At 40.5% G+C, this 25,476-nt stretch overlaps 1 protein-coding gene across 4 annotated transcripts in view; it reads right to left on the bottom strand.

Annotated features, from left to right (window-relative positions):
• Window positions 1–25,476, bottom strand: part of LOC126248455 (thrombospondin type-1 domain-containing protein 7A-like) — a 1,193,762-nt gene that overhangs the window by 705,294 nt on the left and 462,992 nt on the right. For all 4 annotated transcript variants that reach the window (XM_049949448.1, XM_049949449.1, XM_049949450.1 and 1 more), the window contains one exon: window positions 23,169–23,390. In XM_049949448.1, coding sequence (XP_049805405.1) covers window positions 23,169–23,390 — 222 coding nt within the window. The remainder of the gene's footprint in view (window positions 1–23,168; window positions 23,391–25,476) is intronic.

Raw genomic sequence — 25,476 nt, 5'->3', positions numbered from 1 at the left:
CACACTGACTCGGAGTTCCCCATCTTTTTCAAGGATGACCGCTGAGAAAAGTGACTCCCTGAACCATATTCAGAAGGACACCAGGACGTTAGCAAGATGGTCACAGGCATGACGGGCTACAGATTGTGTGGGAGAAGAAGTTTTGATGAACAGCAACCCCAACCGCATCTTACTCAGAAAGTTCATTTTGCAAAACTTGTCTTTGATCATTTTCGCGAAAAATAACAGTTTGGTCGTGTTAAAAGTGTCCCTGTCAGTCCTGGTGCAGACCAGGTAGTGGGGAAAGGGTTTTATCCCAAGCCGGTGAGCCTGGCGCTTCTCCCAGAGGGTAGCCAGGAGAGGGAAGGCCACAGGGTCATAAGAAGCAGCATTAAGAGATCCATTCCCCACTAAAGAGTCAGCCGTAGAAAAATGGGCGGTGTTTTAGGGCCTAATGCGTTTCATACGCAAAGCATCCACCCTGATACCACCCACTCAGATCAGCAGCCCCTCCTGTGGACGCCACACAGCGATAACAATGGCTGTGTGCCGGGGGTTCCGTTGCTCTAGAGTGTCATGCAACACTCCTTGGCATGCATAGGTATACACGGGGAGGCAGCAACCCAGGTTTACCAAGTGTTGTCAGGGGGTTCAACCAAAAGGGTACATGACGACGGCACCACATGGACTGTCTGCTGTGTTGGTTATGTAATGTTAAAGGACAACAGCGTCGAGGCAGAGATGGAAGAGGGGGAAAGGCCACACGCCGAAGAAGTTAAGTAGGGTGTATTTCCCCACTTGGCTCACAATGCGGAGAAAAAATTTGAGAGAGGAGGTCAGACCCCAAAGGTACACCAAGAACGCCAGAAAGGAAATCTGAAGGAAAAGAAAAAGACAAGAGGACAAAGACATTAAGACATAGCAGAAACCAGGAGGATAGCTGGGCCAATGTAAGGACGGGCACTGAGAGAGGGGAAGGAGGGCCCAAATGGGAGGGAACGAGGACTGGGAGCGAGGCACACGGGAATGAAATGCAGCCTAGGAAGAAATAAAGAGCCACAGTTGCTCGGGGACTCGTATGCACCACGCAAAAAGTCACGAAAGATTCGTGAGCTCGCTGGGGGATTCTGTAAATTAGTTTTAAATCTAAAGACAGCCTGATTTGGTAGAAACAAGTAATAACAGTTAAATAAAATCGTGATGTAGACTGTTTTGTTCTGAACATATAAACTTGATTGATCTTCCGATTGTGCCGGCCGCGGTGCCCGAGCGGTTCTAGGCGCTTCAGTCCGGAACCGCGTGACTACTACGGTCGCAGGTTCGAATCCTGCCTCGGGCATGGATGTGTGTGATGTCCTTAGGTTAGTTAGGCTTAAGTAGTTCTAAGTTCTAGGGGACTGATGACCTCAGATGTTAAGTCCCATTAATCTTCCAATTACTGCAAATCATTTCCTTTTTAATTAAGTTTTCTTTGAAGTTTCAAAGTGATATTTAATATTTGGTGTATGACTATCTAAAATGAGGAACAGTAATCCTAAATATTTTTCTCAGGGCTTCCATAATCCAAAATGTTGATGTAACATTCTCTAGTGTCGTAGTTATCAGTTATAAATGAAAAGTAGAAGATCTTTAGAAATGACTCAATCGAAGGAGTCCAGTGTTAGCTGTAGTGATGTGGCAATGGTAATAACACCAACTAGAACGCGAGACGGTCACTGGCTAGCGCTAAACTGCACCGGCTCGGAAACAGTATCACAGCAATCAAAACGGTAGCTGTTATTACGTCAGCTTGTATTGCTACACTGTAGGTAACCACGTCTCGTCTTCGCGGCTGCTTAACGCTGCAGCAGTACATATGTCTCACGTTACTGATTGTTATCTGTACGGTAGTGGCAAGTCTCCAATATGCAATCACTGCGTACTTTCGTAGTTGTAGAATTAACGCAACCAACAGAAAACAATGAAAACTTCACAAGTCGGACTCAAAACGACTTCTTTTTAGAGAAATTACTTTTGAGAAAATACTCACGTCATAGTGGCCTATTATAGTATTTGGTTCATTATGTGACTATCAATTAGTAATTGGCCTTCATGTCATTGTTAGCAGTTATTGATGACTGCGAGTTAGTGCTGCTTTCAGTCTCACAAAGAAGATTGATGAGGGATGGCGAATACATTAGAAGCCGCGAGTGTAACACCGGAAGAAAAAAACGAGACATAAAAGGACACATCTGTTAACGAACAAGACACAAAACGTTTATGTTGTTGTGGAGAAATATAACTTAGAATCGATTTAAATAAGGAAGCGTTTCAGGTCATAGAGTTTCTCTCTCTCTCTCTCTCTCTCTCTCTCTCTCTCTCTCTCTCTCAAAAAAAGGGTTGTTCTTGTTTTAGGTGGGTTACACATTTTCCTTCAACTTTGTATCAGCCGTTGAGAACTGGTTTAGTATTGATAATACGTGTGACATGAACTCGTAAGGAATGTAGTAGTTTAGGACTTCCGTAACGCACCGTCGCATCTAATAAATGCCAGTCATTATTTCTGGACAGTTGGACCATCAATATCGCGTTCCCCCTGACAGCTACATTAACGTAAAGCGTTGCGTTATTTCAGAAATTCGATCTTCGTCATTCCTGACATTTTAACGGCCCGTTATACGTTAACCTCCTGAATTTCGTAAGAACTGGGAAAATGTATTCACAGCATTACCTTACAAGAATGTATGTAGGAAAGCTGTTCTTGACCACCGCTGTATCGAAGCGGCTGACAGCATGAAACTATGCTATTCGCGTTAGAAATTTATATCGAATTGTCGACAGGTTTTCTACAGCGATGGCTGTCCTGGCAAAGTTGCGTGAATGTTTGACTCAAATACATACCTCACAATGAGGCATAACAAAGAAACATACACTGGACTAATATTACATTTCCACATCGTTACGAAAAATCATTCTTTTCTATATACAAAGTGTTCCAGGACTGAAAGTCAATATTACGAAAGGCGACAGAAACGTATTTTCAATTAAAACAGTCCACAATAACATACGCTCTATTTTGAATGGCCACAGATATACCTACATTTAATGTCATGTAGCTTTTCCGCTTGCAGCGTATGGACCCTATTTTGCCCACACAATTACTTGCCACCCACTGCACGTCGCCTTTTTTTACCGTACATAAGTTGAACAATTAGAGGACGTCCTGCTGATCACATGATTTAGAACTCCAGGTCTATCACCGTTGAAACAAAGGTGGCTACGTGAAAATCACTTCTGGCACGTAGCAAGCAACACAATATGCTCTGTTGAGAGCAAAAAATTGCAATTAAGCCTAAGATGGGTATTTGAACAATTATGTGAAATGTATCACAATTATTGTAAACGGTTGAAATTGTAATAGTGAATGAAGGATGGGTACGCCTTCTTGCAACTACGCAAACTGCTGCTTTGTTTTATCACCCAGATATGTTTCACCACAGGTGTGGTATGTATGTAGTTCAGAAAAATAATAAAAAAACTACTGAGGATGCCACAGCTATGGTGAAACATGTTTGGGTGATAAAAAGAAACAAGCATTTCAGTACTTGCAAGAAGGGGGACCCATCCTTAATTCATTAATATTTTCCTGCAAGCACGGGAACTGAGCTCAAAACTCCCATAGGATTGTTAAAATTGTTTTGAGAACTATCTTACATTTGCAATCTGATAAAAAATAAAGTAGCCTATAGATTCAAATAATGATGCAAAACTCTTTTTAACAAGTTGATAGCCGGCCGATGTGACTGAGCGGTTCTAGGCGCTTCAGTCTGGAACTGCGCGACCGCTACGGTCGCAGGTTCGAACCCTGCCTCGGGAATGGATGTGTGTGATGTCCTTAGGTTAGTTAGGTTTAAGTAGTTCTAAGTTCTAGGGGACTGATGACCTCAGATGTTAAGTCTCATAGTGCTCAGAGCCATTTGAACCATTTGAAAAAGTTGATACAGAATTACAAGCGTTGATTTTGACAACAATTGGAACTGGAAATAGAACAGACCTCTGTAGAAACAATGTTTTTCACATGAATATTTCCGTGATAGCCCGTAGTTCTGACAGTTCCTCCTCGTATACAAGGTGCACAGTAAGCATTAAATCAGCGCCGATTGCAAAATGAATGCTCGTTTTCTTGAGCACGTTTGTCATGAAAAATACATGTACAGTCCGCCGCCAGCCCATGAGGGGCCGGACCTATTGCATTGTGAATTCAAAAATTTTTCATACCTAAATTCTCGCTACCAGTTTTTCTGCACTAAATCTCGTGGCCTACCTCAACATAAAAGCTGATTGTTCTGGTAAAGAACGCTAACAGACGAAGTTTTCCCTCGCAGTGTCTGAGTAAACAATGAGATGAGTTGAAGGAGAATTACGTGTTGCTTGCGGTAGGTGACCAGAGGGCTGGAAGATAGACGGACGCTCTCTCAGGTCGACGGTCCCAGAGAGGGCAAGACGTCCCTGCTGTCCTCTGTCTCCTGATGCATTCTCGGACTTCGTACCGTCACTGATCGACACCATCTAGGACTATTCTGACCTGCTGGCGGTCAGTTCAGGGCACACCCAACTTTACTCCGTGCTTGGAAATATATCCATATTTCCCCTCTTAAACTTCCTGTTTCGTTTTTAACTCCTTTGCATGCCCATTACTTTGGAGTTTACTCTGTACCCCCAATTGACAACTGTACATATGCGTATCTCAGACCCATTGCCCATTCAAGGTGTTAAATTTTCGTTTCCTTGTACTATTCCTATATTTTCAAATACTCATTGTAGGATTTTCCACCACCTGTGTATTTTTTATTTTTTGGTAAATCGAGAAGATTTCGCCACACTTACTACATGTTTTTTTCAATTTATATAATTAGGCATATATGATGGAGTAAATGTTATACCTCTTCTATAACACGGTGAGGAGGATTGCATTCAGTTCCCCATGAGGTCATCATAATTTCAGCTTTGTGTAGCTTCGCTGTTTCACTTCAGGAGACTGGAGCGTAATAGCGTCGAATAGTCCTTGGCCGAAATGTTTCCCAGTCTATGTTCGACTGGGCGATTTCACCACATCTAATGTCATCACTGACAACGAGACAAACTCTGAAGTTTATTGCTTTCCTCGATGCTGTAGCCCCTCATTACAATTATACACCCAATTTATTGTGAAGGATCAATATTTAGATAAAGAAAAACAGCTTGCAGAGAGTGTACAATATAAAAGAAAAAAATACTTCGATTTTTTATTCATCAGTGGCTTACATTGTAAGGCAAAATTAGTTTTGTTTCATGTTGTACAAAACAACTAGAAACGTAAAAACGTATCTGACACTTAGAAACGGATTTTCAACTCTGCAGCTGGATGGAAGTTCTGTAAATCCCCAACCGGTTAAAACTTGAAGCTGTTGTAGGTAGGAACGAATGCCTTTAATAAACAGTGATTTTACTAACTAATCTATACTTGCATCTGCCATACATCGCTTAACTGGCTGACCGGAAATTAGAATGAGACACGAAATGGTTTAGTTATAGTTCACGGGTTATGTCACAGAATGAATATTTCTGGTACTAGTTGTCGAGTGTACACTGTGATAAATTCTCTTAAGCTGTGTTTCAGACCGGGTAACGAAATTTGATCTCGTCCTTTTGGGCACAAAACTCGGAAAAATTCAATTACAACAAAGTTAAGCAACGTCGCCCATGGCCATTACGTGGATGGGTAGCCACCTGGCTATGCCATTTGCTGTTGTCTCCTTTCCCTTTGCCTTTATGACAGTGGAAGAGAGGGGTGGTGGCGTAAAGTTCTGGACCACCAGGCTTTGCACCAATGTCCTGCATTAAATTCCAGCCTCTCCGCAGTGTCTGGCATGTGGCACTGTTGATAGTGATCCGTCCAGTGGTAGAGAACATTAGTTTTGAGTTCTTTCTCGTGCTACTGAGGAGGAGCAGGCTAAGTGCTGATACTGGATTTCTCCCTCTCCCTCCTCTGATCGCCATCCAACACAAGCATGACACCGTACTACAAACACATTATATCACCTACACTTACCAAACATGGCATGTATGTGCACATACATTTTCCCATGTGCAGTGATCGTGAATCAGTACTAGTATAGCTTACAATTATTCTAAGGAGTTTCGTTGTAGCTTTTAGTCGGGATGCACAACTGTTACTCGTGACCACATAGAGACCAACTCGTATTATCTGTGCCACTCTCTTCAGTTAGTTGACAGACTCTTGCTTTCCTTTGCTGCTGGAGGAAGGATGGTTGATATACGTGGTTTGTACGAATACTCGCTGTGGTACGCGAAAGCTGAAAGCGTGGTGGACATTAAGTAAACCGGTTTGTGGCTGTGACTTGGGAGTGCTGTGGCTACGGAGAACTAGGCGTGTCACCTGGACCACGATATCAGCCCACTTGATCCGAGGCGTACCAGGTTACCCGATCCGACGTGTGGCGTTCATTTGAAGGCCAGTGGTGATTCACAGCTGAGTTGAGTATCTCAGAACAGGAGGTGAACGTCTCGTGAACAGATAGGAAGCACTGCTGGAACCTAACAAATCTACTGGGGTAGCACATATGCACTGCTCTGCTTCAGTTGTGTTGTATCATATCGTAGGATAGCAGCAGATATACGGAAGAAGTGTTTTATAAGCCAATAGTAGTGCAAATGGTAGGAAGACAATTGAGGCCCTTACAGGAATGTAGTTAGTGTCATACTCGGTACGAATATGACTGATACTGATGGCGAAGTGGCGTGTGGAATTGGGTCGACAGGGAGGGAGGGGTTCGTTGGGGTTGGAGGTGCTAATACTTTATGTGGAGTTCTGGAGGCAGCTCTTAGATGCCCACGTGAGGATCACCAACCAGTATTGGTAGATATCAATTTATGTTATGCTATTTGAAGTTGGCCTTCGTTTTTATAGGCAGTCAAATCATGTCGCGTAGATTGTCAGTTTTGTTAATGCGGTTAAATCACAATTCATCATTTGCAGAATATTGCCCAGAAAATTTTAAGGTTATCTGATTTGGAACCGGCAGCCGCATCTCTGACATCAACTCCAAAGAAGTCTAGAGTAACCAAAATAAAACTCGTCGGGAACTTAAGCAAGGAACTTCAGGTTTAGTTTCACGAAACCGTGACGAATCATAGTATCGTTTTATTTATTCACTACCATAAATGGAATAAATAAATCATGAAATAATGAATGACTGGCAGCTTGTAACGCCTGCACTTTGCAATTCCTAATTTTCAGTTGTTTATAAATAATGTTTTGCCCGTTTTATGTGTATATTTTATTATTATTTACATTTATTTATGATTCTTCTAATGAACGTAGACATTTTATGTAGATTTAATTTGATCTTTGAAAATGGTCTATGTTTTACTGGTGCATGTAAGTATAGGGTCGGTAGCTGGATGTGATGACCATAATTTTACCTAGCTGCAAATCATAACTGAAGTTTTATATAACCTACAGAAACTTTTTACAGTCCGCATTGTTTTCTATACCGGTGATAGTCTGTTTCGTAGAAGTCCCTAAAATAACCAATTCCAAAACGATGACGATCAATGTTTAATAAAATAACAGTACCACGATATATACAGAGTTGTGTGTAGGAGCTGGTTCCTGAAACTAACCAGCTGTGGGATAGCTTGGGACGTAATGTACACCTATGCAAATCCTTTTTTTGAGAAGTAAAGCGCATTTCTATGTAAAGAGTCAGTGACTGCCTTTGGAAAGCAGTTTTTCGTAGATCCCTTATAAAACTGTTTGCATGATTCATTTTGACGACAATCTGTCAGCAATACATCTCTTCATCCCAGTAGTACCTTATATTGACGCTGTAATTATTTGTCGTAGGTTTAATTTACATTTTTTAGAGAGATAATGTACTAGAGCATGCCAGCTTGTTACTGATACGATATATGTCGAGTTACTTGGTAATCGGAATATATAAATCCAGCAGAAACGCACATTCTTTATTGTACCAAAATTATTACAACTGCAACTACCGTAAGCATATCTTTCAAAGAATGCTCTGTGTTCAGAACAGTTATAGATTTGGTAAGTAGGGCATCCGCAACAAAGAGACGTGATAATTAATTTAGAGAGATCCACTTCAGTTGTACTAATATTTATTCAAGCCACGACCGGTTTCGGTATTTTAAAATCCTATCTTCATGTGTGACTGGTTGGCGTTCCTACCGTACGGCTGCCCGGCGCCGGACAGTTTCTGCTAACATGCGGTGACTGGACCTGTTGCACTGACTGGCCCGACCGCGTGTTATGTGTTACCAAATAGAATAATTTCATACATCTGAAGATAGAATTTTTAGAGTCACGATACTTGTTGTGGTTTGAATAAATATTAGTACAACTGAAGAGGATCTCTCTAAATTAATTAGTTACAGGTAGTTTTCGTGATTGCCTATGGTTAACTTTTGTTATTTATGTTGAGCTTTTATTTTATCAAGGAAGTAATTCCAGATGATTGCTTTTGGAAGAAACACATTTGCCTGTTACATGTTGTAGAAAGATGTATGAATACCTACAATTATTGTGAATGATAACTACTACAGATCTAAAACTCCTAACAACACAGATCGATTTTCATCTAGTCGATTTAAACTGACTGTTTTGTCCGGTCATTCTTTACGGTATTCGTAACTGATGTGTGTACGCCACACATTTATCTTACCATTGGTACATCGAATGTTTTCAAGCCAGAGACATTTCAAACTTCATCTTATCTTCTCCTAAACTACTCGTCTGAGAGTGGAAAGGCTTCGATTGATTCCTCCTGATATGCTATCTCTTGTAGAATCTTTCCTATAGATCAAGGCGTTTGCTTCTGGAAGTGAATGAAATTGCAATCAGTAGGTAATCTGCACGCTGGATCTTTGAGTTGGCGACGGCACGTTTAAGACTTAAAGTTCGGTAAACATCTTTCGTCGGCACGTTTCTACTAGCGCCCAGCGATTCAGACTGAGTCAGTCATTTTTCTTTCTCGGAATCTTAGCGGACGATAACATTATTTCCGTCCAGGAACCAGTTATGCTTGCACTCTTAACATTTCCAGGAAATAAACACAGTTCTCGTAACATGAAGGAAAATACGAGAAAAGTAAGTAATGAGCAAAACCAGGCTGTTATTTCTGGTACTGTTGTAGATACTTCTGAAAGAAGTGTATTTCATGGCATGGTAGTTAATTTGTTCTTTTAGAATGCGTGTCGACACTGAAAAGAGATTCAGCAATTTTTAAATAGAGTCAGACGTTTACTGCACACATGTAAAGCAGCAAAGACTTGTAATGGCTTATTATTTTTCCGTCCCTTCTAATCTCATAGCTGTTTTCATCGCAGACACGCTGACAGAATGTTGTGTAAAAAGAAGAAAGTAAATTATTTCCCACTAACATATTCCAGACCAATAAAACTGACACAAGTAAAAAAAAGAGAGGGAGAGAGAGAGAACAATTTCTATTTTTTGTCACTGAAAAACACGTGTGAAGTACCCTAACGTGCACGAGAAAGTGTTACATCTCTATCTCGCAATTTGTCCATTTAAAACCCCAACTATGATTCTGTATTTATGTCAATTATGTTCCTTAAATTGTATCTAACAGATACTCCTGACTAAAATGTATTATTTCAACCTGTTTTTCATTTTTTATTTTAACTTAAGTATTAATTTTGCCTGATGGAGGTCAGAATGTCACATTATATTACAGTGAGTAATATTACATCTATATTATTTTGTTTGGAGAAGGGGCAAAAGTGTTACATGAGGGGCCATGGCAAAAACCAAAAAGTTTTTAGAAATTTACGAAAAGTGATACAACTCAAAGGATTAATGAATAATTACCTGGTAACACCTAGCATTCGACGAGAACAGAACTATACCTCCATACTGCCATAGGTTGCCGAAATTACTTACTTGAAATTTATAAGACGCTTTATTTCAGTGAAAGTTTTATAGAATTCCATAACTCTATTTTTTTCCAATATTGCAATTTGCAGTTGTGTCACGGTTTTTGCAGGGATGCGATATGGGTATGCGCAAAAACAAGCTGTAGGGACTGTCCGAATTGAAAGCTTGCTTGTGTGATACAGTTTTATACCTACGTTACGAACTTCTGTAGCAGTGTATTAGAACACTGTCGGCTCTTAGACACATATCCAGACAAAATTTTTGCCAGGAACAGGTTTTTTCTGGATCTTTCTTTCGTTCTGCTTGCAATTAAAAGATCTTTAAAACAAGTTTCACTTGATGTCGATGCTCCTTTCATCCTTAGCAAGAAAAGATGACGTTGGCCTGTAGCACATAACGCATTTCCCGATAAATCACTAGGTAGTTGGCTTCATCTTACCAATTGTTGATACAGATGTATATAGTTGTATATGTTGCACCTATATCACCGAAAAACATTGCGGCTAGTAAGTTACTGTATTCTTAGACGAAACCTGTGTTTGTCAGTTTCTTACACCATCGACCTGTTAATCAAGGTGACTTAGCTCAAGTGTTAATAAATGTACAGAAAGTGCAAAACCCATTAGCTTCTTGTTAGTTTTCCTTTTTTCACGTACCGAAAGTGGCGACATTTAGATAAGGCACCGGTCTAATGTTGGTGTTACATACCGAGTGAACTTTTCGATTTTCAGTGCAGGATACACTGTTGTTTGTTTGGCATGTAGGACAAAATTGAAATAGTGAGATCAGCTCCTGAGTTTCGGTTATATAGCTCAGCCGGTAAGACCATTCCGACTGGAAGACAAGGCTCCGTGTTACCAAGTTCGTTCCGACATATAGAGCGATCGAAACAAACAGATGTGACTGTGTATGGGCTATTCCATTTCCGTTCGCATTACAGGAAACCTAGTATTTTTGTGGTAGTTCAATTTTCTGTCACCAAAAACAGATATTAAGTTAATGTGTTTTGCAAACTTGCAGCTGTGAAGAACAAGTGCTTCCGGGTTTTTTAGTGTCCAAAGTTACCGATATTTAATAAAATCACACGATTCTGAGACTGTTGCTCAGAAATTATTCAAAGTAAAATTCTCAAATACGATTCGAAGTGAAGGTAATATTCTATAATTTGAGGTGGTATTTATATGGTATTTTTAGAACATGAGCTTTATGTGATTTTCATCATGTTTCATATTTTTCTCGCTAAACGCCATTTTAAATGGAATAAAAATTAAGCCATGTTGTGCAGCAATTGATTTAAGAAAATATATTACTAAACATTATTACGGTACCTCCAATGAGGAGCCGTAGAAAAAATAAAAAGTGAATGGAAGTAGCAGTAAATGCCACTGGCTGCGCTACGCCATAGGCCACAATACTTACGAATCTTCATGAGGGTGTTGTCAGTCGACTGCTGTTTATGTGACGCTGTGAGAGAATGCCGACAAATGGGACGCTAAGACTATGAATAAACAAATAACCCTCTCCTCAGGTTACCTTCCATTCGGAAAGTGGGTGCACTCAGCGACTGTTATGTGGCCTATAAATTATAGATTACAGCAATCAGTCGTCCTTTTTTAGATTTTATTACGTAAATCCAGATTTCGGCTAGTGGATAGCCATTCTCAATGCACTATTTTCTATTCTCGATGCATCTAAATCCCTGTTGTTCGGGCGTCAGTCACATTCAAAGAAATGACAGTGTGTCAGTAAGCGGTTCTTTTCGATGACGTCACATTTTTCATTATTTTGGGTAAATTTCCAATTTTCTAATCATACAAATATCTTTTCTAAATCGTTTTGTTATTTGTTTTGATCTTCTGAAGACTTTTCTAGACGGATAAACGACATCGTCATCTGCATACAACCTAAAACGGCTGTTCAGGTTGTCTCCTACACCGTTTATATACCTGTAGATAAGAAACAGGAGAGGGCAAGTAACAGTACCTTGGGGTACGCCAGAAATCACTTCTGTTTTACCCGATAACTCTCCGTCAATTACTACGAACTGTGAACCTCTCTGACAGGAAATCACTAATCCAGTTACATAAATGAGAGGATATTCCATAAGCACGCAATTTGACTACAAGCTGCTAGTGAGATACAGTGTCAAACCCCTTCTGGAAATGTAGAAAGGCGGAATTAATTTCCAATCCCTTGTCAGTAGCATTCAACACTTCGTATGAGTGAAGAGCGAGTTGTGTTTCACAAGAACGATGTTTTCTAAATCCGTATTGACAGTGTGTCAGTAGACGCTTCTTTTCGAGGTAATTCATTATGTTCGAATAGAATATATGTTCCAAAATCCTTCTACATATCGACGTTAATGATATGGGCCTGTAATTTAGTGGATTAATCCAACTGCCTTTCTTGAATACTGGTGTGACCTGTGCAACTTTCCAGTTTTTGGGTACGCATCTTTCGTTGAGGGAGCGGTTGTATATATTTTTAAGTATGGATCTACTGCATCAGCGTACTCTGAAAGGGACCTAATTGGTATATAGTCTGGACAGGCAGACTTGCTTTTATTAAGTGATTTAAGTTGCTTCACTACTCCGAGGATTACTACTTCTAAGTTACTCATGTTGGCATCTGTTCTTGATTCGAATTCTAGAATATATACTTCGTCTTCTTTCGTAACGGAATTTCGGTAGGCTGTGTTTAGCAGTTATGGTTTGGCATCACTGTCATCGTTAGTATTTCCATCGCTATTCCGCAGAGATGACACTGACTGTGTCTTGCCGCTAGCATATTTTACGTACATCAGAATCTCTTTGGATTTTCTGCCAGGTTTCGAGACAACATTTTGTTAGAGGAATATTTTATAAGCATCTCGTATTGAAGTCCGCACTAAATTTCGAGATTCTCTGAAAGATCCCCAAATCGTTTAAATTTGGTATGCTTTTTTCGTTGTTTCTGCAACAAAGGTCTGACCCGTTTTGCCTACCAAGGGGAATCAAGTACGTCGTTCCTTAATTTCTTTGGAATAAGTCTCTCTATTGCCATCGATACAATTTCTTTGAATTCAAGCCCCATTTGGTCTACACTTACATTGTTAATTTCAAAGGAATGTAGATTGTTTCTCAGGAAGGCGTTAAGTAAATTTTCAATGTTTTTTTGGACAGTTATACTATTCGTTTATTTTTGGAAGGTTTTGGAGTTACAATATTCAATATCGCTACGACAGTCCCGTGTTCACTAATCCCTGGATCCGTTTCTATGCTGGTTATTAGCTCAGGATTATTTGTTGCGAAGAGTTGAAGTGTGTTTTCGCTATCTTTTACTATTCGAGTGGTCTCATGAGCTAACTGCTAGGAATCATTTTTTGTGAATGCGTTTAGCACAATTTCGGACGATGTTTTATGCGTACCTCCGGATTGAAACGTGTATTTTCGCCAACATATCGAGAGTAAATTGAAGTCACCGAGAACTATAATTGTATGAGCAGGGTACATGTTTGAAATTGCATACAAGTTTTCTTTGAACCTTTCATCAATTGTATCATCTGAGTTGGGAGGTCGGTAAAAGGATCCAATTATTATTTTATTCTAGTTGCCAAGAATGACCTCTACCCATACTAAATCACAGGAACTATCTACTTAACTATCTACTACGCTAAAGATAAACTACTTCTAACATCTGCAAACATTGAAGCACGATAAAATCGCATTTTATTTGTTTCAGAGATATGTAATAAAGTTCGTCAAAAATAAATTTCAAAATTCGGCTAACTTAATATTCTTCACTGGCGGTGCTTCATCCCAATAAGAAAAATCGGAAAAATTTTAAAAATTTACGCAGTTATCTAGAAGATTTTTGAATACATGCAGAATGGCATTTTTTTGCAACGTCTCTTGGAAGCGGCGATGCGACGGCAGTGGGGCAGCTGCCGCGCAGGATTAGCCGAGCGGTCTGGGGCGCTGCAGTCATGGGCTGTGCGGCTGATCCCGGCGGAGATCCGAGTCCTCCCTCGGGCATGGGTGTGTGTGTTTGTCCTTAGGATAATTTAGGTTAAGTAGTGTGTAAGCTTAGGGACTGATGACCTTAGCAGTTAAGTCCCATAAGATTTCATACACATTTTAAACAAGTGGGCCAGCTGTCAACACACTAGCACATCGATCAAGTCTCCAGCGTCCGAGAGAAGATAAAATAACTATACCTTGTGAATTATACCAGTGTGCAGTGTCGTGTTTGACAACTGTAACATTTTGTCACGTTCTAAAGGAGGAGAGAAAAGTTGCAGAACGAGTGCTCAAAAAAATGGCTCCAAGCACTATGGGATGTAACATCTGAGGTCATCAGTCCCCTAGTCTTAGAACTACTTATACCTAAATAACCTAAGGGCATCACACACATCCATGTCCGAGGCAGGATTCGAACCTGCGACCGTAGCAGCAGCGCGGCTCCGGACTGAAGCGCCTAGAACCGCTGGGCCACAGCCTCCGGCAGAACGCGTGCCTCTTCCTAGGTTCGAACATGCACGTGTACTTCCATGGACCCTAATAACACATATGAGCATTATATTTTGAAGTTAAAAATGTTAACAAAGACATATTCACTTGCAACTGAGGGTGCGAAGATAGTGATACGCAAGTAGACGGAAACTTGATACCTACTGGTGACCCTGACCAGCTCGAGACCTCTCCCCATGTTGAGTGGCAATCGGAAACCCATCGAAACCTAAGTATAGCGCGAGCGTAAATGTTTATAATTTATTTATTTTCTCCTACGTTTCAGGCAAGGGGCTGCATAAAATTTAAAACAGGAATCAATGTGTACTAGAAAGAGGTTCAAACGGATGTATGAAAATGGCGTTTATGCTTAACACATGAATAAAATATTTTTTTAAATAGCATTAATTTCTGCTATTTTACTGTTGTATACTTGTGTCAACAACAGACATTCAGCTTCAAACTGCATCGTAGTTTACTGAAATCCAGTATAGGGTTTGTGAGTTACACAGCAGACAATTGTCGCGTTCGCAAAATAAGGCAAACTTAAACGAATTTTAAATCTAAATCTAGTTAAAATTTGAAAAATAACTTTATCTACGGTGTTTTCCTTTACCGTAATTGACATACATAAGAAATATCAATGATTTCAAAAGAATATGTCGGCAATTTTCTAATTTTTCGAACGATTAGAGATGTAGTAGCCCGCACTGGAGTTGCACTGCATTGATTTGATTAGCCAACTCAAGATAGTACAACAGGTATTACCGACAGCAAACGAAGACGCCAATGCGACGGGTACAAGTCACATAATGTCTGTAGTATTTTCCAGTTCACTTTTTGGTAAACATGCAGTTGTACCAAGATCAATGAGTTTTCAGTGCTGAACTATATTTTACCTAGGTTGTAGATGCACTTCGTGGGAAATTTACAAATGGCGCAGGGCCGAAAACTGAACAAAAACGAGATTAATCGTCCGTTTCCAGGAGTTTAGGTCAGTTGAAAGGGAGAAGAAAACAGGAAAACATGCCATTTTGACGGACGCTAAGCGTTTTGAGATGAAGGATGTTATGCAGTATTCGCCTTCAAAAAGTTTGAGGATATTGTATGTCCAACCTCTGATTTCGTATGGTAGTGCTCTAGAAGCGATACAGAATCTGAAATTTCGTGTATATCATGTTCGCAGTGCGTAGAAATTGAAGATTCTGGATAAAGATAAGCGTGTAGCGAACTAAAGAAAAGAGTGCTGAACCTAGAGGATAGTGTACTGAGGGAAACATGTCGGTGTTTCAATCCAAGGACTGATTTTAGAATCACAAGAAGGAACTCTCACTAAAAACCACCATAAGCAATTTCCGGTAATATCTACTGCTTTTGTTATTGTGGAACATGAGGTTGTGTTTTGTTCAGTATTTGTAAATATTTCCAGGTCTACATATTGCAGTGCTGTATAGCACAGGGTGATTATAAATAAAGTTAAACTTTCAAAACGCTGTAGAAATAACACCACTGGTCAGAATGACGTCAAATTGCAACGGAATATTGTCGGAGAAGGGGGAAAACGTATGGTAGAAGGAAAAAAAGTAGTGTGAAAATTGATCAATAGATGGCGTTGCATGTTTCCGAATACGTAAATGAAAACACCTAGCATGCGCACGACCCATTGAAGTTGGTAAAAACACTCCAGGTATATAGTAATGCAGGAGGAGACGATTGATGGTGTGCAAACGTGTAGTTCACTCAGAACTGCCACAACATTGGACATACCCATGACCACGGTGCGTAAAATCCTAAGAAAAATCCTTTGTTAGCCATTCAAAATTACCCATGAGCACGAGTTACTTCCTGTTGACCTGCCAGCAAGAGAGACATTTGCCTTAGAATTTCTTACTCATATGGAAATGGACAATGATTGGTTGTGGAAGATTTTGTGGACAGCCGAAGCCCACTTCCATTTGACAGGATACGTCAATACACAGAATTGTCAAATATGGGCAACGGAAAATCCACACGCAAATCACCCAGTACCACTTCATCTTCAAAAGGTCACTGCGTGGTGCGGGTTTCGGCATTCTTTATCATAGGGCCATATTTCTTCGAAGAGGCAGGTGCTTACGGTCCTGTTACCTGTACCGTCACTGGTAAGCGCTATGAGTGTCTTTTGCGCAACGACGTCATTCCAGCTATCCAACAGCGTGAATGTGTGGATGGGATCATTTTTATGCAAGATGGTGCACCTCCGCACATTGTAAATCCAGTTAAGCAGCTGTTGAAGCGCCATTTCGGAAACGCTAGAATTATCAGCCACCATTTCCCTACAACCTAGCCGGCCCGATCAGCTGATCTTAACCCGTGTGACCTCTGGCTGTGGGGCTGTCTCAGTGATGCTGTGTTCAGTGTTCCCATTGTAAACTTAGCTGCATTGAAGGTACGCATTGCGCAACACATTCTGAACGTGACCCCAGAAACACTTTGATCAGTTGTGGATCAGCTGTTTCTGGATTTCAACTTCTCGCAGAAGACGGTGGACAGCATATTGAACATGTTTTGCGCCACTCACACGAAAATTAATAATCCGATTTGATTTTGACTGATGCTTTTTTGCGGTTTTTGGTCTCAGGAAGATTAAAAACCGATGTGGCTGATGCTTTTTATGTTGCTTTTTGGTTTCAAGACAGTTAAATCCGATTTGAGTGATGCTTTTTGTGCGGTTTTAGCCTCAGGATAATTAAAAACCGATTTTCCCCCTACGATGTGATATGACCTTGCCATGGTGGATGGGGTTACGTAACTAACAGTATCACACCTGAGTAGTACAGTTTATTTAACGTCAAATGTACACCTTAGGCATTGTTGTGTGATACGTTTTCCCCTTCTCAGATAATATTCCGTTGCAATTTGACGTCATTCTGACCAGTGGTGTTATTTCTAAAGCGGTTTGAAAACCTAACTTTAATTATGATCATCCTGTATATTAAAGCTGTCTGGAGGATATTATTAATTCTTCAGTGACAATGTTTTTTGGTGAGCACACAACGTGTGGACGGTTCAGCCATTCTTTCTTGGTAGTGCAGTGTCTTATAGTCTAAAACACAAGAAGATCTTCCATCATGGAACACCTGATACTGCAAATGAACTGAGTTTCCTTACTGTCTTAATTTTTCCTGTCTTAAATATGAACATTTGTGATTGTTGTCAGGTGATTCTACTTAAAAGGTTTTTAACTGTAACTGAATTTTTATAATACTTCCTCTTAATTTGATTTCTTTTACCGATCATTTGTATCTAGTAGAGTGACAACACACAGACTATTAAGTACATATTGACCAGATTTTCTCGTTTATAACTTTTTTAAATTTGAATAGGATGTTTGTTCCCACATCGGTACGTGATAATTTGTTGTACCTTGCAACAGTTTTTCACATTTGGAAAATGTGTTTAAGTTTTCTTTTTATGACTTAAAATAATGCTTTTCCCCCTTAATAATAGATATAAGAGGCGTTACTACACTCCTGAAAATGCTGGAGGCATCCAGATGTAGCTTAGTGCCAGCCCTAAGTCTGTTGATACTGCAGTATCAAGTATAAATGATGTCAACTGCCGTCAGATCACCGAACTAAAGTGCAGTAGGGCGTGGCCAGTACTTGGATGGGTGACCATACTGGTGTGCTGAATGCTGTTGGCACTTTTCCTTTGCCTTTACTGATGATCTCATCGTCTCAAACACGAACACGGCACTACACTACACACACACACACAAACACACACACACACACACCATTAGTCATCTGCACTTAACAGACACTTACGCATACAGCTCTCTTCATTTCGCGAAGGCAAGGTGCCTGCGGGTGCGGAGGGTAGGGTTACCCGTGTCAGCCTGTCCCTTGGGGTCACCGTCCGATTCATCCCATGCGACTTTAATTTACTTAGATATAAATGACGACCTGTGTTTACTATCATTATTGTCACAAACTCGGGTGTCCTGAGGAAGCAAGTATGGCTGCCCTACACCATTCTCTGATATTAGTAATGCGCTTTGTATTCAGTACAGCCGGCCGAAGTGGCCGTGCGGTTAAAGGCGCTGCAGTCTGGAACCGCAAGACCGCTACGGTCGCAGGTTCGAATCCTGCCTCGGGCATGGATGTTTGTGATGTCCTTAGGTTAGTTAGGTTTAACTAGTTCTAAGTTCTAGGGGACTAATGACCTCAGCAGTTGAGTCCCATAGTGCTCAGAGCCATTTGAACCATATTCAGTACACGCGCAGAATGATTTTGAATACGAGAGCAAATGCTTCCTCATTCCATCGTCGCCCAGTCCTGCTTCTTGGTATCAAGTTCATTGTGAAATCATTTGAAATTAATATCAAGTGTCTTTATAATAATCTTATTATCAGTAAGTTGTAGTAAATGGAAAGAGATACAGTCTGTACAAAATTCAAGAATATGAAGAAGTTAGGAGTTGTTACACGTCTTTTGTGAGTGGCAGTAAATAAAGACAGGAAGACGAAATTTGGCACATACCTTCAGTTCGTTAGATATACAGTGCCGAAAAAGAGAACTGATACACCTGGAAAGACGACGTCGATTTTAATCTGATGACGTCATATGCCGCCTGGGACGTAGCAGATAGTAGACTTACTGATAGTGGTTTCAACGTCGTCCGCCAACAGAGAGCGTACTGGCATAGCTACTAAGCGCCATTAGTGTCTGCCCTTTAGTAGGAAGTGCTAACAGCAGAAGGCTCCGTGTGGTGCAAATTTGTGAAGCAAGCAGGCAACCACGCCTTGGGGAGGCACTCGTGCTTCGTGCTGCCAACTGTTTTGAAAGTAGTCAAACTGCGGTCTTCCAAGTGGCTGTATGGTTGGATGTGCTGCGTCAGCTGTGCACCGATGCTGGTATTAGTGGTGACGTGAACATTCTCAAAGCCGTAGACGAGGTTCTGGAAGTCCACGCAGCACAGACGCTCTTCAGGATCGTTGTATTGTAAGGGCAGCCATGGCAGATCATACAGCTACCGTAATACGTGAAAGGGGTCTTGTGATCCCAAACGTGTGAACACGAACTGTTGGGAACCGTTTATTAGCAGTGGGACTACGGGCGTGCACATTTCTAGCCCACCTCCCACTTAACGGCACAGCATCGATGTGCACGGCTCGACTGGTGAAGTCAAAAGATCACTTGGAGGATGGAATGACACGCCGTGGTCTTCAGCGATGAAAACAGAGTGGTAGAGTGCATTCCTCCAAACCACACTGGCCCCACCCTAGACCTTATGGCCGGGGTGCGATAAACTACAACCCTCATTCACCTTTGGTGTTTTTAGAAGGGATGTTAAACAGCGCTCGGTAGGTGTAGAATGTTGTTAGACCCGTTCTTTTAGTAAGGTGGTGCTTTGTTCCAACAGGATAATGCTCGCCCACGCACTGCCCATGAGACTCAAGGTGTTCGGCAAGACGTGTAGCAAATTCCTTGGCCAGCAAGATGTGCAGAATTGTCTCCAATCGAGCACGTGTAGAATATTATGGGACGAGAAGTCACACGTGTCAGTCAACAACTCTTACAGAACTACATAAAGAGTTCAAGCAGGGGTGACATAACGTATCCCACGACAATATTCGAAATCTGTACGATCGACTGAATTCGAGAGTCACCACCAACATTGCCTACCATTGAGGCTACACCATGTACTAAAACGAGTGATTTAATGTGGGTCGATACCTGATATGTCAGAACCGCATGTGCTATTGGCCTGTAAATGTAATTGTTTCATGTACTCCATGTACACCGTTGCAACAACAAATCTTGAGTGAATTGGAAGCCTTTAAAAGGGTATACTAATTTTTCCAGCAGTAGATATTTCTCGATATTCAGTTATTAATGGATAGTTTCGGTAAAACTAGCGCTATGCAAAATTTAGCAAAATCTCTTCAGTGATTTCGACTTACAGTTTTGAAATATTTATAAGTTGTAGATTCATGGAGCTAATGACGTGTAATAAATATTTTAACCGCTATTCACATTTGAAGTGTCCATTCAGAGATGATGATACTTTCTACTGGGCCTTATTTATGAACAGTTCCCCTTGTAGTAGACAATCATTAGGTCACTGTAAAGTCCCAGACGGGAAGACCAAATGAAATTTAATAATCAGAATGGGTATGGTTACTCGAGACAGCTACGGGCACTAACTATTTAGAGCAGGCTGTTCGCTGCGGCAACCGTTGCCGTGGGATGAAGTATGCCCTGTGTACTTTTCATTTTGGGGTGAGCAACTCTAATAACTGACCTCCACCGACGGCTGCTTACCATGTGCCTCCTTCATGCTGCGTAAACTATAACGATAGCGAGTTCTGACGGGAAGTTGTTAGGAATTCACTTCCGCGTTATTTCAATTAAAAAAAATACAGTTAGTGTAAAGGACTTGAAAATTAACTACCTTTAGGTATTATTCAGTAATTTTAATCCTGCCACTACATGCACTCAGTCAACCTAAGCCGTAAGAAGTCGGAGGTCATCCTCGTATCACACCGAAAGTTGATCAGCGGACATTTTCGTAAAACAGTTCCTCGAGTACTCCCCGGTGGTATCCAATTCTCATTTCAGTAGATAGTAACTGACATAGGCATTCTCTGAGATGTTCATCTAAACTGAAAAGAGCAAACAGTTACACCATGCAGAAAATCTCTCCTACCTACATGCAATCCTAACATTTAGCAAATATTTCAAAGTCCATTAAAATACAAATAGTCCAGTCTTTAATTTGGCCAAATATTTGCTGCTATGATGAAGCTCAACACTGCACATCAGTGGAAACTCCAAACGACTCGAACTAGTTATTAATGTTTGCGAAACCAAGGAAAAACTTAGAAAGGTAAAATGAAGTTTAGAGACAAGAAATAAAGAAGTTGCTGTTTGTTGACGACATTGTAAATCTATCAGATACGGCAAAGGACGCAAAATCGGATGAATGGTACGGTTAGAGTCTTGAAAAGATGTTGTAGATGAATATCAACAGAAGTAAAACAAGGCTACTGGAATGCAGTCGAATTAAATCAGGTGATGATGCTGACTGATTAAGAAATGAGACACTATATGAAGTCCACTGGTTCTTCTATTTGGGCAACAAAATTGCCGATCAAAATAGTTTTTTTTAATATGGAATGTGAATTTAAATGTTAGGAAGTCTTTTGTGAAGATGTAACTGTGGGTTATTGCCTTGTACGAAAGTAAAACGTCAAGTGTAGGCAGTTAAAACATGAAGAGAATATAAGCCTTTGAAATGTGGTACTACAGAAAAGCACTGTCAAGTAGATGGGTAGATCGTATAAATAACGAGGAGATAGTGAAACGAACAGACGAAAATAGATATTTATGGGTCAAAGGAAGGATGGGTTTATAGGACACGTCGTGTTGCATCAACGAATCGTCAGTTTGTTACTGGTGTACTGGTGGAAGGAAGTGGGGAAGGGGGGGGGGTGGCGGTGGTTGGAGTAAAGTTGTGGGGGGGGGCGAAGTATGAACACAGTAAGCAGGTTCAAGTGGATGTAGGTTACTGTAGTTACGCTCAGATGAAGAGGTTTACACGGGACAAAGTAGCATGGAGAACTGCATCAAACCAGTCTTCGCACTGAGACCACAACAACAACAAGAAAAGACAAGAAGAGCACCTAATGAAAGGTGTCTGATTCGCTTTATAAAAAGAATCAAAAGCAACATGGGTAACTGCAGCAGCAGACCATAATGTATGGAGAAACCAGGAGGAGGCCTTTATCTAGTACTTGATGAATAATGTTTGTTGTTGTTGTTGCTGTTGATGAAGATGATGATTGTCTACATCTACATGGATACTCTGCAAAGCACACTTATATGCCTGGCAGAGGGTTCATGGAATCACCCTCACAATAATTCTTTATTACCCTGTGTAGGTCTGCGTCAGCAAAATATTTTCGCATTCGGAGGAGAAAGTTGGTGATCGAAATTTAATCAGAAGATGCCGTCGCCACGATAAATGCCTTTGTTTTAATGATGTCCCTCCCAATTCCTGTGTCATGTCTGTGACACTGTCTCCCTTATTTTTCGTTTAAACAAAACATGCTGTGCCTTGTATTTTCTCGATGTACTCCGTTAATCCTATCTGGTAAGGATGCCATACCGCGTAGCAGTATTCCAAAAGAGGACAGACAGGCGTTGTGTAGGCCGTCTCTTTAGTAAATCTGTTGCATCTTCTAACCGTTCTGCCAATAAATCGCAATCTTCGGTTGCCTTCATCACAATATTTTCTGTGTGTTCATTCCAATTTAAGTTAATCGTAATCGTAACTTCTAGGTATTTAGTTGAATTTTCAGCCTTTAGATTTGATTGATTTATCGTGTAACCGAAGTTTAACGGACTCCTTTTAGCTCTCATGTGGATGACCTCACGCTTTTCATTATTTATGATCTGCGACAATATCTGATAAGAGTCAGAAAAAGATCTTGAAATGACCAGAACAGTAGCTGATGATACTATTTGTTCCATCGACGTGCTTGAGGCACGGCTAACTACGTAATTTAAATAAGCGGAAAGCATGATGATTGTCATCCTTGTGCGTTAGCTGTAGACACAGCTGGTGGTCTTCAGTTTTGATGCGTTTGACTACCGTAGGATCTTTCATCATGTACTTTTCTTTAATGCTGTTAAATTTCTTTACATCAGACTTGATTTTCAGTGCGAGTAAAGCAGTAGGACATTGAAGATACTCACGTGTGGGCAGGCTCTTCCGCCATACATGGGTGCAACGAGCACGATGCGCACGCGCGTTTGGTTTGTGCCGCCAACAACGCAGTTGATGGGATCCTCGCAAGTGCTCCATTCAGAAAAAGGCCCCACCACGCAGTCCTGTGGTCGCGGCACGCTGCACATGCGCACCGATTCGGGCTTGCTCCGATGCGGGATGCAGCTGGAGTCGTCTACGATGCGCTGGGTCTGTTGCAAAAAGTACATATTACTCTGGAAATTTCTACACTGATCAGTTTATCATGATTAATAACTAATTTATAGAAAGTTCCGGAGGATACGTTCTTTCATGTTGGCACAACCTGTTTACACGATTCAGGGCCACCATGTTACATGCTATACTCATATTTTGAAGGAGTCGACATATTTGGATCCTTCCGTGGCCATTCAGTATTTCTAATACATCTGTAACTTAGCAGATAATGCCTGAGTCAACTAAAATTTGCTATTCGCGATACAGACACGATGTATCACGATATTTTCAATAGGTCGTTAGTTCTGTTGTAGAATGACAAAGACTTCAGATCAGCGTCCTTCTATCATGGTCTGATACTCGGATTTTATCAGAAAGGACATATGTCTCAATTAAAATCCTTTAAGACAGTAGGATGAAAACTGATATTTGAAGCTGTAGAGAACTTAGTCATTGGACAATGTATTTATTTCCCAGACATAACTGAATATGAAGTAACTGAAATAAGCAGCAGTGCCGTGAACAAGACTGTAAGGGCAGGCTACAAATAAAATAATTGAAAATATGTTTAAAGAAGCTAGAGATTTACGAGTACCTTGAACAAAGAGGGAAAACAGTGTTAATGTCCATGTAAGTATTGTGTTGTCGAAATCTGACTTGCTTAATCACTCGTTTCTCTAAAAGCTGAAGTAGAAGGCGAAATGCACAGCTATTTTGCTGTTCTACAGCTAAGAGTATGAACCAAACCTTTTCTGTACAATCTGAGCTCCTCCTTCACTTGATGTTATTTTTACTACGAAAAGTATGCAATAGAAAGAAGGAATCCATTAGGCCGGAAGAAGAACAAGGTGTTTCCCATGTCGATTTTATTTTCTACAAGGGCACAGAAGGCAGACACGGTGGACATCTTGGATATAAGGTAAGAGATGGGCTTGTCGCGTTTCATTTTCGGTAACACCTTTTATGTGGAAAAATGTTTTCCGCAGACAGACTGTGCAGTCGAGAGTATCAAGTCAGCAGTGATAGTGAGAAGTCGTGTTTTGGTGCGCTCCGCAAGAAACACTACTATTTGCGCTAACATATGAACACACAATGAGAAGAATACCTTTATTAGTACTTCTGTATTAAGAAGTCGTCTCTCCCAATTTTTAGAAGTGTTTGCAAGACTTAACAGTCTAAATTATGGTGTTGCCACGATTGCACCACTGTGCTACATGCAGACGTAATAAGTGCAGCCATTACGACGCAATTGTCGTGTCATTATAACCAGAGACGTGAAGTATTAGCAGAAGTGTCTTTGCCACCATATCCTCAACTGCACTGCTCACAACAAGGCAAGCTACAGACTATTTATTTGTTATTCTTGTAAAAAGAGAGTGAGACTTAATTCAACACATACTGTGGTACGTGTGTCTTTGGTGAATATAGTACATTTACGTCTAAACGCTGTGACTGTTTCATTTCAAACATCCATTTCATTTTACTTAACTTCTACATCAAAATTTGTCATTGATGGGTGTAATGGCAGTAACAGTAATTCCAAAGCTATAGTCAATCTAATGAGACAGAGTATTACACATTTTTGATGGATCGCTTTGTTGCGGTACTTGAGCAAAAATTATTTGCTTACAGTCAGTTTCTTAAAGTTTCAGGTGTATATCAACTTTATTCAAATGACATATATTACCCATAAATTTTTTTAATAAGGCATAAAATAACGAAAGAAAATTAATAAATAACTTGCCAGCTTCATCCTGATTCTAATAAGCAAGTTTTAACTTAACTAAAACTTAAATAACTGTTCGAAGTTCAATGAAGAGGTTTAACCGTAGACAACAAATAGTATAGTTGAATTTCAGGAGGAATTTCTCGAGGTGAATTTAGTTACATATGCTGTTCCAGTGGTGAATGTAATCACTATATTTAGCGGAAAACATAAATTTTCCAACCGATAATGCAAGTTAAGCAATGAACTGCAGTGAATACTTTATTACTAAATACAACGACCTAATAGTTTGTCTGCTTAAAGCTTCAGAAGGAGTTCGATAGTCAAATTAAAAATCAGTTGGGTAATACGCTATC

The sequence above is a fragment of the Schistocerca nitens genome, chromosome 3, assembly GCF_023898315.1.
Source record: "Schistocerca nitens isolate TAMUIC-IGC-003100 chromosome 3, iqSchNite1.1, whole genome shotgun sequence".
Classification (NCBI taxonomy): domain Eukaryota; kingdom Metazoa; phylum Arthropoda; class Insecta; order Orthoptera; family Acrididae; genus Schistocerca; species Schistocerca nitens.
Note: the sequence above shows the minus strand (reverse complement) of the source record. Positions and strands in the feature narration are given on the sequence as shown.